The sequence below is a fragment of the Sus scrofa genome, chromosome 14, assembly GCF_054392235.1.
Source record: "Sus scrofa isolate SSC_HxYL_T2T_F1_AM1 chromosome 14, Sscrofa_HxYL_maternal_Yorkshire_Landrace_v2.0, whole genome shotgun sequence".
Taxonomy (NCBI): Eukaryota; Metazoa; Chordata; class Mammalia; order Artiodactyla; family Suidae; genus Sus; species Sus scrofa.
Window position 1 is genome coordinate 36,341,021 of NC_139396.1, and position 13,261 is coordinate 36,354,281.

Sequence of the window (13,261 nt, forward strand, 5' to 3'; positions counted from 1 at the left end):
ACCAGGTGACTTATGCAAAACACTTAAAGAATAATTCTCTGACTTATTTCACTGAGCATAATACTGTTTAGGTTCACCCCTGTTCTTGCAAATGACAGAATTTCATTCTGTTTGTAATGGCTGAGTAATAGTCCACTGTACACACACACACACACACACACACACACACACACACCCCTTTATCCATTTATCTGTTGGCAGACACTTAGATTACTTCTGTATCATGGCTATTGTAAATAACACTGTCATGAACATTGGGGTGCATGTATCTGTTTAAATTAGAGTTTTAATTTTCTTCAGATATATATATATCCAGTGATGGAATTGCTGGATCATATCATAGTTTTATTTATATTTTTTTGAGGAACATCTATACTGTTTTCTATAGTTGCTGTACCAGTTTTTTCTATGTTATCATTTATATATACAATCTAGAAAAAAATCCCCAAATGAATGTATATAATAAAATGGAAACAGACTGACAGATATAGAGAACAAACTAGTGGTTGTTAGTGGGGAGTGGGAAGGGGGGAGGGTGAAAGAGGGGTATGGGATGAAAAGATACAAACTACTATGTATTAAATAAATAAGCAACAAAGATACATTGTACAGCACAGGGAAATACAGCTATTATTTCATAGTAAGTGTAAATGGAGTATAATCTATAAAAATACTGAATTGCTATGTTGTACACCTAAATATAAAACTGTAAATCATTTATACTTGAATAAAAAAGCAAGATGCTTCTCCTTCTTCCTCCTCCTCCTCCTCAAAAAAAAAAAGAGTTACTACCTATCCTTCTCAAACTACTACAAAAAATTGAAGAGGAGGTAAGTCTTGACGCTAATTCTACCAGGCCAGCATTATCCTGATACCAAAGCTGGACAAAGGTACCACACAACAAAAAAAAAATTACAGGTAAATATTCTTTTTTTTTTTTTTTTTGTCTTTTTGCTGTTTCTTGGGCCTCTCCCACAGCATATGGAGGTTCCCAGGCTAGGGGTCCAAACAGAGCTGTAGCCGCCGGCCTACGCCAGAGCCACAGCAACGTGGGATCTGAGCCGCGTCTGCAACCTATACCACAGCTCACAGCAACGCTGGATCCTTAACCCCCTGAGCAAGGCCAGGGATTGAACCCTCAACCTCATGGTTCCTAGTCGGGTTTGTTAACCACTGAGCCACGACAGGAACTCCCAGGTAAATATTCTTGATGAACATAGATGCAAAGATCCTCAACAGAATATTAGTAAACAAAACTGAACAATAGATTAAAAGGACCACACACCACGATCAAGTGGAATTTATTCCAGGGATGCAAGGGTCGTTCAACATTTGCAAATCAATTCATTTGATATACCACCTTAACTAAAGGAAGGATAAAAATCATATGGTTATCTCAATAGGTGAAGAAAAGCATTTGACAAAATTCAACATCAATTATTGATAAAACACTCAACAAAGTGGGAATAGAGTAAACATACCTCAGCATAATAAGGCCATACATGACAAACCCACAGCTAACATCGTACTTGGTGAAAAGCTGGAAGCTTTCCCACTAAGATTAGAAATAAGACAAGGATTCCATGCTCACTGCTTTTATTCAACCTGGTATTGGAAGTCCTAGCCACAGCAATTAGATGAGAAAAAGAAATAAAAGAACCCAAACTTTAAAGGAAGAAGTAATCTGTCACTATTTGCAGATGGCATGATACTATATACTATATATAGGAAACTCTAAAGACTCCACCACAAACAATTTGACTAATAAATGAATTTAGTAAAGTTGCAGCATACCAAACTAATATGCATAAGTGTCTTGCATTTCTATACACTAACAACTATCAGAGAGAGAAATTATGAAAAAATCCCATTTACAATTGCTTCAAAAATAATAAAATAGCTAGGAGTAAATTTAACCAAGGAGATGAAAGAGCTGTACTATGAAAACTATGATACATTGTTGAAAGAAATTAAAATGACACAAATAAAAGGAAAGATACACCATGCTCATTGATTGGAAGAATTATTGTTAAAATGATCATACTACCCAGAAAATATACATATTCAATCAATTCTTATCAAAATACCAAATAGTGTTTTTCACAGAACAGGAACAAATACTCCTAAAATTTATATGGAACCACCAAGACCCCAAATATCCAAATCAAACTCGAGAAGGAAGAACAAAACTGGAGGTATCATGCTCCCTGACTTCAAATTATATTACAGAGCTATGGTAGTTGAAACAGTGTCATCCTGGCACAAAAACACACACATCAGTGGAACAGAATAGACAGCCCAGAAATAAATGCACACTTATATGGCCAATTAATTTGACTAGGAGGCACAAATATAGAATGGGGAACAGATAGTATTTTTAATAAATGGTGTTGGGAAAGCTGCGTATCTACTCGCAAAAGAATGAAATGGGACTACTTCCTTATATCACATACGAAAATGGAGTGAATTAAAGACTTAAGTATAAAACTCCTAGAGGCAAACACAGTCAACTATTTGACAACAGTCTTAGCAGTAGTTTTTTTTTTTTTTGGATCTGTGTCCTCAGACAAGAGCTGTAAGAACAAAAATAAACAAGTTGGACTCCATCAGACTAAAAAGCTTTTGCACAGTGAAGAAAACCAGCAACAAAACAAGAAGGCAGCCTACTGAATGGGAGACAATGTTTGCAAATGATATCTTTGCAAATGATCTAAGAGCTTAATATCCAGAATATATAAAGAACTCATACAAAGAAGGCAACAAATGACAAGAGTTGGTAAAGATGTGGAGAAAAGGGAACCCTCATGTGCTGAGTAGCTGCTGTGGAAAATAGTATGGGGGTTCCTCAAAGAATTAAAAATGGAAGTTTCCATTGTGGCTGATGTTAAGGGTAAGGACCTGATGTTGTCTCTGTGAGGATGCGGGTTCAATTCCTGGCCTCACCTAGGGAGTCAAAGCTCTGGTGTTGCCACAAGCTGTGGCACAGGTTGCAAATGCAGCTTGGATCTGGTGTTGCTGTGGCTGCAGTGTAGGCTGCAGCTTCCATTTGACTCCCTGGCCTGAGAACTTCCATGTGCCTCAGGTGCATCAGTTAAAAAAAAAGGATTAAAAATGGAACTACCACGTGACCCAACAATTGCACACTGGGTATTTACCTGAAGAAAACAAAAGTACTAATTCAAAAGGATATTTGCACTCCAATTTTTTTTTTTTTTTTGTCTCTTGTCTTTTCAGGGCCACACCTGTGGCATATGGAGGTTCCCAGGCTAGGGGTCAAATCAGAGCTACAGCTGCTGGCCTACACCACAGACACAGCAACGCCAGATCTGAGCCGCCTCTGAGACCTACACCACAGCTCATGGCAACGCCAGATCCTTAACCCACTGAGTGAGGCCAGGGATCAAACCTGCTACCTCATGGTTCCTAGTCAGATTTGTTTCCGCTGCACCATGATGGTGCACTCCGATATTTACTGCAGTGTTATTTATAATATTCAAGATATGGAAGCAACATAGGTGTCTATTGATAGACAAATGGATAAAGATAATATGCGTTTTATACACACACACACAATAGAATATTAGTCATAAAAAAGACAACACAGGAAGTTCTTGCTCTGGAGCAGTGGGTTAAGGATCCAACTGCAGCAGCGCAGGTCGCTGAGGAGGTGCAGGTTTGATCCCCATTGCAGTGGGTTAAGGTTCCAGCATTGCTGCACCTGTGGCACAGGTCACAGCTGTGGCACAGTTTGCAGCTATGGCACATATCACAGTGCAGCACTAGTCGTAGCTGCAGCTCAGATTTAATCTCTAGCCTGGGAATTTCCACTTGCCTTCAGTGCAGCTGTGAAAAAAAAAAAAAAAAAAAAAAAAAGACAACATAGATGGATCTGTTGAGGACTGTGGAAAGTAAAATAAGCCAGATAGAGAAGGGCAAACACTGCATGAAATCACTTAATATGGAATCTAAATTACGAAACAAACAAACAAACCGCAATGAAAACAGACTCTCAGAAACTGAGAATATACAGGTTGTTGTCAGAAGGGAGAATGGTGTGGGAGTGAGTAAAATAGATGAAGGGAATTAACAGATGGAAACCTGCAGTTATATATTAAACAAGATGAAGAGTGTAATATACAGCAAAAGGAACATGATCAATAATATTGTAATAACTTCGTTATGGGGCCAGATGGTTACTAGACTTGTGGTGATCATTCTATAGTGTATGCAAATTTCAAATCATTATTTAGTACACTTGAGACTAATATAATATTGTATATCAACCATATTTCAGTAATAGTTTAAAAACTCATACAATTTAAAATAAAAACCCAAACAATCTGATTTAAAAAACAAGCAGAGCATCTGAATATATATTTTTCTGAAGTAGACAAGCACATGAAAAAATACTCAACATCACTAATAGTCAGGGCAATGCAAATTAGGCTACATGATCCCTTTTATGTTATAGCTGATTAAAGGACAAGCTCAAACCATACAGGTTGTCCTACTGTCCTGTGGGATCCGAGAAGGGAGGGAGATGAGGCTGTCTATCTCCCTGGCTTCTGCTCCCTGTAAGCTAGTGGGGGAGTGAGTCATTTAGAGCACTGGAGAAAGCAGTGGAGTGTCTTGCTCTAGCCTCTCTTGACTCTAGATAAACTGAGCAAAAGGAGAAGGAAGGCAGGGTTAAAACCTATCTCTATGGTTCTTGCTGTGATCTCTGAATCTAGTGGATCAGCTCCTTGGCTAATCAAGAGATATTGATTCCATTGCCTATTTAAGTCAGTTTTAAGTAAAAATGAGTTTCCCTTTAAGGAGAGAGCATTTTCCTGCTCTTGAGGCTCCTCAGAATTTCTGCTACAAATTATATACATCTCAAGTGTCACTTTTATTTATGTATTTATTTTTTTACATTTATTTTTGTGAAATTTATTACCGGGCCATAATTCTTTGTTTCTTCAGTTTCTTCTGGGATATCTTTTTCTTCTGTGCAACCTCCCTTTCTGGCTTAGGAACAGTCTTCTCTTTTTCCGTAAGAATCATCTCATCGTGGCAGGGAGAACTCATGTAAGGGTTGACACAACCATTTTTTTTTTTTCTTTTTGGCTGTCATAGGTTTATTCTTAGTGTTACATGAAAAAGCAGTAACTGCCAGAGTTATATTCTTGGTTTGAATGCATTTGAAAACATTTTAAAACCTAAAAATAATTTTTTTTCTAAATTCAAAAATTATTTTTGGAAGTTCCATTGTGGCGCAGTGGAAATAAATCCAACTAGGAACCATGAGGTTGCTGGTTCAATCCCTGGCCTCGCTCAGTGGGTTAAGGATCTGGGGTTGCTATGAGCTGTGGTGTAGGTTGCAGACACGGCTTGAATTTGGCATTGCTGTGGCTGTGGCGGAGGCTGGCGGCAACAGCTCTGATTAGACCCCTAGCCCAGGAACCTCCATATGCCATGGGTATGGCCCTAAAAGGACAAAAGACAAAAGACAAAAAAAAAAAATTATTTTCAATAACAAGAAGTTGGTTACTATTAATCTCCCTCATTTATTACTCTCCCCCCACACCCTACCTTCTTCCCCCTGGCAACCACCTGTTTGTTCTCTGAATCTATGATTCTGTTTCTGTTTTGTTAGGTTTGTTCATTTGCTTTGTTTCTTAGATTTCCAATAGAGGTGAGATCATATGGTATTTGTCTTTCTTAGATAATTTCACTTAGCATAATACCTTCTAGGTCCACCCATGTTGTCTCAAATGACAAGATTTTATTCTTTTTTATGGCTGAGTAATATCTCCTTGTATATATGCAGCACATCAAGAGGGATCTCATGTGATATGTACACTTTATGTCAAGGGAATAAGGCAGTTTGAAGTGACCATTGTTAATAACAGAGTCATTTCCTGATGGGTTATACGAATATAGAGGTTTGGGTTTGTGAAATAGTAAGGGATAGGCAGTGTGGTGTTGGCTTATCTGTCTTACGTGGAGGGAAGTTTCTTGACGTGCACCAGATTCCAGAGAGTTTCTGATTCTTTCAGCAGGGGGCGCATAGGTTTCTCTCTCTCTCTCTCTCTCTCTCTGCTTGGGGAACACCTCTCTAAGGAGTCTCTATGTTCCCTCATCCAGTTAAAAAAGAGAGGCTCTTTGGATAGTCAGAGGGCTGGGTTATCTTCAAGTTTCAGTTTCTGTCTGTGTTTAAAGGATGTACATGCCAGAAAATGAGAAGCAAGGCCAAGGATACCTGGGATATCGGGAGGCACAATTGCAAAAGATCCACTGCTCTTCATGTAAGGATTCCCCTTCTCCTTCAGAGTCTTATAGTTTTACTGGGTCCTGTCTGGATGCCTTTTTTACTTTGGATACTTAACCATGGTCACCATTCCAGGCCATCTCCAATTCCAGTCCATTTGATACCATCTCTCCTACTGACTCCACAGCAGAGTTTGGGCCACTGTGAGAACGGTTTCTAGCTTCTTCCTCTTCCTCTCCTTCTTCTCCTCCTCCTCCCCCTACCCCTCTCCCTCCTTCTCCTCCTTGTTCTTTTTTTTTTAGTATCTTCTTACCTAAAGACACCCACACTGGATTTTATCAAAGGTTGAACAGTGTCGGGGAAGGTGGAACCCCTTGCGGCCCCTTATTCCTTCTCAACAACTGTTCTGTTTTTCATCTTCCCCCAGTTTCAGTGAGTGGCTGGAAGAGCAGTACTGTCATTTCAGGCAAAGACTTAGCCATTGTTTCCTCAGCCTTGTGCCAGATCAGCTATTGGCTGTTTGCAGCTAGAGCCCCACCCTCTCGACATCATGACAGGGTCCAAGCTGTATTTAGCACTGAGGCTGAAGAAAATTGCTCTTCAGGCAACCAGAATCCACCACCCTTCACCACCCTCATCCTGAGTAGCACATTTAGAACTCACCCATGCATCTGTATGTAGGCCGATGGTGTAGAGCCAGAGCCATTAGGCAGATATTCAACAGCATTGCAATAGTCAGTAGGACAGCCAGAACCCCAGCAGAAGTTGCCTGCTTTGCCTGTCCACTTTTGCAAGGTTGGCTGACAAAGAACACAATGAATCCAAATGGATTTAGATAGTTTATTACTTGTATACGCAGCAAAGCAAGACCAGCAGGTGTGTTAGCTCCTAGTCCCACAGGATGGGACTCAACGAGAGGGGCCAGATGATGGGTAGCAGGGGTGGTGAGTCATTCAGCTGCTGAGAGGACAACTCTAAGCCATAGCCATCTGGTCTGATGGCTGAACCCTGAAGGGGCTGAGGTGGAAAGTCCTTTGATTTCACTCTCTGAAACAAGGATGGTGGGTAAGAACCTGCCTTATGCCAGCCCATCACAACATGGCTTTTATCCTTGTGTTTCAAGAAGAACTGCAGGGTCATACTCAGTCAAAACTTGTGCCTCCCTGCAGTTAAGTCTTGCCCATGTGGTCCATGTGAGAGCTATATGAGGTCATCAGGGGGCTTGGGCAGATCTGTTCCTGTACAGATGGGAGGTTCAAAGAAAAGGTGGATGGGGAACTGAAGGGATGGTAGGGTAAAGCTTAGGTGTAAAAAGATATTTCTGTAATTTGAAGCCTTTTTAAATAATACAACCTTTTTATGAGTGAAGAGAAAAATACACACTGAAGGAGCATGAATATCCATTTGAAGTGAGAAAACGTATTCTAAATAGTTTTCATGAGAACCTTGCTGGTCTTTAGGAAGCCTGCAGCCTAGCTTTGCAAATCTGAGATCATAAGATTCTGATGTTCTGATGGATTATATAAAGATGCTAAAGACCAGTGGCTGTGGGCACATCACAGCGTCAAGGTTTAGTTTAAGTTCCCTGGCTGTGAGAGGGCGTGTCAAGGACTTTCAGATTAATTGGCATTAATTGGTTTCTCATGTCAGGGGTCAGGGTTTCCTTTGATACAGCACTCCAGCTGAAACAGGCAGTAGGCAACTAACATTTCACTTCCATAGCACTCAAATCGGCAGGTACCATTTTTATAACATGTCTTGTGAAGTTCTGATGATAATGGATTCAAGCCTGGAAAGAAAATGAATGAAAAGATAATTTATTCTAGGCCTTTTTGGACTATCGAAGGGACTGCTCCTTCTCTTTTTGTCAAATTGGATTCCAAGAGACTCGGTCATAGTGATTGATTCTATGATTGAAAAAAAAAATTAAGTTGTGGTGTGTATTGAATTGCCTCCTCTCCAGTTCACATGTTGAAACACCCCCAATGTGACTGAACTTGGAGATAGGGCCTTTTAAAGTAATTAACGTTAAATGAGCTTATAAGAGTGGGCCCTAATCCAGTAGGATTGATGGCCTTCATGGTGGCAGACAAAGAAGATGGCTGTCTACAAGCTGGGAAGGGAGCCCTCATCCGAAACTGAGCTGGCCTTCAGTTGATCTTGGACTTTCCAGCCTCCAGAACTGTGAGAAAATAAATTTTGTTTAAGCCAGCCATCTGTGACATTTTGTTGTGGCACTCTGTGCTAAGGCAGTTAATTACTTGGAACTCTGCCCAATTTGGTCAGATAATAAACTCTAAACAACCGAGTTACCCATGTGTGTAGTCATTAACTCATTATTTAATGATTTATTCACTCCCCAATCAGTTTTTACAGATCTAGGTACCATTCAGGTACAGATGTAAGGATGATATAGACCTTAATCTCAAAGAATTTTCAGTCTAGAGAAAAAAAGAAACACAAAATACCTGTGATAGAGAAGAAAACATGCTGAGTCCAGTGAGGTGTGTGCAACATGGAGTGGTGTTGTGAGTTCAGAGGAGGATGAAATCAGTTCTGAAGATGATATGGTTTCTTGGAGCCCAGGGTACTTGAGATGGGCTTATAGTTTTGTGGACATGTAACTCCATAGACTCATCTGAATATGAAGGTTTATTTTCATGTGAGAGGGTGTTAAAAGGAAAAGAGTTCTAAAATTTGACCATCTGTAGAAATTTTACACCCTATCCATCATGTCCTGGAGGATAATTGTCCTCTAGGAAAAAAGAAGGGGTAAGGGTTACTTAGCCAGCAAAATGGAAGCCTAAGAAGATAGTAATGATCTAGATATGAAACACGTAATGGTCTATATAAAGAAAGAAAAAATTCCTATGGAAGTGACAAGCTCTGGGAATGTCTAAGCCACTAAAGGGAATATTGTAGACTCTATGTGGCTGTTGACTGTCTAGAGGTCTGAATGCACTGCCAGGAACCTTAGTGGAATAGTCCCATCAATAGCTTCCAGAGCCCTGGATCCTATGATTCTTAAATCCAGCCTCTTGAGTCACATGATCTGAAAATCTGGTTCATCTGCCTAGAGAAGGCTTAAGAGAGGATGAGAAATTAAGTAGGACCCTAAGACATATGGATGTGAACTCATTCTGAGATAGTGAATATTCATGATGAGATTTCCAAGGTCAGTAACAGATATGGTCAAGCTAGAGTGTGATGCCAGCATTTTCCTTCACGTCTCTCTAACTGCTGTCTCATCTAATCAGACATTTCTTGTATTAATTCTCCTGGAACAGGCAGTTCCAAATCTTTCTCTGTGTACCTAAGGGATCAAATAATGAATTAACTGTAAGAGATTTCAGTACATAAAAACATAATGAAAATATGATGATAGTTCTCACAAGTCGGGTACTATACATGTTATATATAAGCATACCCTATACATTATCCCATTTAATCCTTACAAGACTCTGAAGTTAGTATTATTATTATTATTATTATGTACATTTTGTAAATGAAAAAAAATAAGGTTCAGAGAAGCTCAGATTTTTGCCTAAAGCCGTGCAGCTGGCAAGCTAGAGAGCCAAGATTTAAGCTCAGGTCTTGCTGACATCAAAGATGATTGATGCTTTTCCTGCTTCGAAAATTAAAGGGTTCATGGTGGGAAGACATTCAGAGGTTTGCTTAGTGCAGTTGCTCTGCTAGACAAATGACCCCCCTCCCCCGAGACACACACACACACACACACACACACACACACACACACACACACACACACACACACACACACACACACTCTGCTCCCAGGAATATTCCTCTTTTACCTGCCAGCACTGGATCCCAAAAGAAGAGAGACACAAACACAAGGAGGAGAGGCTTCATGGCTGGTAGTGTCTGTTGAGGAGGCTGGTGGCAAGGCTGACGCAAGCGGTCAGAGAGCAGAGAGAAAAGGTGAGCACACATCCTGTACAGCCCTGTCAGGTCTGTGGTGTGATCTGCTCCAGGTGGATGTGCTGCACTGACCTTGCCTGAGGCAGCTGCGTTGGCCATGCTTATCTGAGGAAAAACCAGGCAGCCCTTTCCTGTTTGACAGCTTTTCCTATTGTCAAAGGCACTGCTCCCCGACCTGGGTTTCCCAAGAGTTCTAACGGAGACCTGGGAACTATATGCTTTTTCTTTTTCTTTGTTTTCTTTTTAGGGCTGCATGTGTGGCATATGGAAGTTCCTAGCCTAGGGGTTGAATAAAAGCTGGAGCAGCTGGCCTACACCACAGCCACAACACCAGAGCTGAGCCACATCTGTAACTTATGCCACAGCTTGTGGCAACACCTGATCCTTAACCACTGAGCAAGGCCAAGGATTGAACCCATATCCTTATGGATACTAGTAGGTTTCTTAACCTGCTGAGCTACAATGGGAACTCCTGCTTTTTCTTTTTAAAATAAATGAGATTTATTTTGTTTGACTTTTATGTTACAACAGAAATTAAATCCAATTTTGGAAAATTTATAAAATATTAAGAATTACAAGGAAATTGGAATTCCCATTGTGGCTTGGTGAGTTGAGAACCTGACATAGTCTCCATGAAGATGTGGGTTTGATCCCTGGCATTGCTCAGTGGCTTAAGTATCTGGCGTTGCTGTAAACTGCAGTGTAGGCTGCAGATGTGGCTCAAATCCAGTGTTGTGTGGCGTAGGCCAGCACCTGCCACTCCCTAGCCTGGGCACTTCTGTATGCTGCAGGTGCAGCCATTAAAAAAAAAGAAAAAAGAAAAAGTTATACTTGAGCCCCACCTCTCAGAGGCAACCTGTGTGTTTCTCAAGAAAGTTTTATTTATGCCTAGTTTATTGTTTAATATTTTATCTTGCATAGTTATAAACTGAATTGCTTATGTATGTATCTTGCTTTTGTAACATGATATACCGTAAGTATTTTCTGTGTTATTATAAACTCTTTGTAAATGGTATTTTAAAAAGCTGTATGGTATTTTATCAAGGTCATTTGAAAATGGCTGTCAGTATTTTTAAAAGCATTTTTTAAAAAATCGTCTTTATTGAGATATAAATGACAAAAACCTGCAAATGCTAAAGTTTTATAAGTTTTGACATGTGTATGCTTGAATATGAAACAATTCAAGATAATGAACATATATGTTCCCCCCCTAGAATTCTTCATGACTTTTTCCTCCCAAGTTTTATTGAGGTATAATGAACAAATAAAAATTATATGTGTTTAAGGAGTAAAATGTGATGATTTGAAGTACATATGCATTGTGAAATGATTACCACAATCAAGCTAATTAGCATAACTGTCATGTCAGTAATTATCATTTTGTGATATGTGGGCAGAATAGTTAAGATTTTCAGCAAATTTTAAATGTTTAATGTGGTATTATTAACTAGAGTTACCATGCTGTCCATTGATTCTCAGAACTTATTTACTTCTATGATCATAGTTTTGTCACCTTTGACCAACATACCTCCATATCCTCCAACCTCCTTCCAGACCCCTGGCAACCACCCTTTTACCTTCTGGCTTTATGAGCTTGGATTTTTTGATATTTCACATCTAGGTGAGGTTGTACAGTATTTGTCCATGTTCTTCATTTAGCATGATGTCCTCCGGGATTACCTATCTTGTCAGAGAAGATATTATTTCCTTCCTTTATGTGGATGAATAACATTCCATTATGTATAGGTAGCACATTTTCTCTATTCATTTAGCATTGATGGTCACTGAGGTTATTTCCATATCTGGGCTGTTGTAAATGATGAACATGAGTGTTCAGATGACTCTGAGATATGTTTAATTTCCTTTGCATATATACTGAGAAATGGAATTGCTGAATCACATGGCATTTCCAATTTTGTCTTTTTGAGGAACCTCCATACTGTTTCCCTTAGTGGCTGTACCAGTTTATATTCCTAACCACAATGCTCAAAGAGTCCCTTTCATCTACATCCACAGGTGTGAGACTATACTGCATTGGATTTTAATTTGTATTTCTCTGATGACTAGTGATGTTGAGGAACTCTTTAACTACCTGTTGGCCATTTGTATGTCTTCTGTGGAAACATGCCTATTCAGGTCCTTTGCCTATTTTTAATTTGTTTGTTATTTTCTGTTGCGTTGTATGAGATCCTTGTATATTTTGGGTATTAATCCCCTATCAGATATATGATTTTGCAAACATTTCTCCCACTTTGTAGGTTGCCTTTTCACTTAATTCATAGTTTGCTCTACAGAAATTCTTTAGTTTGTTGTAGTCCCACTTATTTATTTTTGTTTTTGTTGCCTGTGCTTTTGATGTCATACTAAAATAATCATTGCCAAAACCAATGTCATGGAGCTTTTTCCTCATGTTTTATTCTGGGAGTCTTATGCTTCCAGATCTTACATTTAAGTCCTTAATCCATTTTGAGTTAATTATTGCGTATGGTCTAAGATAAGGGTCCAGGTTCATTCTTTTGCTTTTGGATATCCAGTTTCCCAGCACCATTTATTAAATACACTATAAATTTTTCATTGTATGTTCTTGGCAACCTTGTCAAATATTAGTTGACCAGGGAGTTCCCTTTGTGGCTGAGGGGGTTATGAACCCAACTAGTCTCCATGAGGATGTGGGTTCAATCCCTGGCCACGCTCAGTGGGTTAAAGATCCAGCATTGCTGTGGCTGTGGTGTAGTCTGCAGCTGCAGCTCCAATTCGACCCCTAGTCTGGGAACTTCCCACAGGTGCAGCCCTAAAAAGCAATAAAATAAAATAAAATAAAATAAAATAAAATAAAATAAAATAAAATAAAATTAGTTGACCAAATGTGTGTGGGCCTAACCAGGGCTTTTCATTCTATTCCCTTGGTATATGTCTATTTTTATGCTAGTTCTGTATGATTTTGATTACTATAGCAGTGTAATATTGTTTGAAGTCAGAAGTGTGATACTTCCATCTTTGTTCTTTCTCAAGAAAGCTTTGACTAGTCAGAGTATTTTGTGGTTTGCTAAAATTTTTAGGATTTTTTTT

The 13,261-nt window shown here is 39.4% G+C and overlaps 2 protein-coding genes across 3 annotated transcripts in view; one reads left to right on the forward strand and one right to left on the reverse strand.

The window, feature by feature from the left end:
- The window catches only part of GLRA3 (glycine receptor alpha 3), a 488,702-nt gene that overhangs the window by 46,259 nt on the left and 429,182 nt on the right, over positions 1-13,261 (forward strand). The gene's annotated exons all lie outside the window — the stretch shown is intronic.
- Positions 5,406-10,183, reverse strand: DEFB134 (defensin beta 134). Its single transcript, NM_001435252.1, is given in 2 exon segments — positions 5,406-8,039; positions 10,066-10,183. Coding segments are annotated over 2 exon segments (201 nt in total). The 5' UTR covers positions 10,124-10,183; the 3' UTR covers positions 5,406-7,896.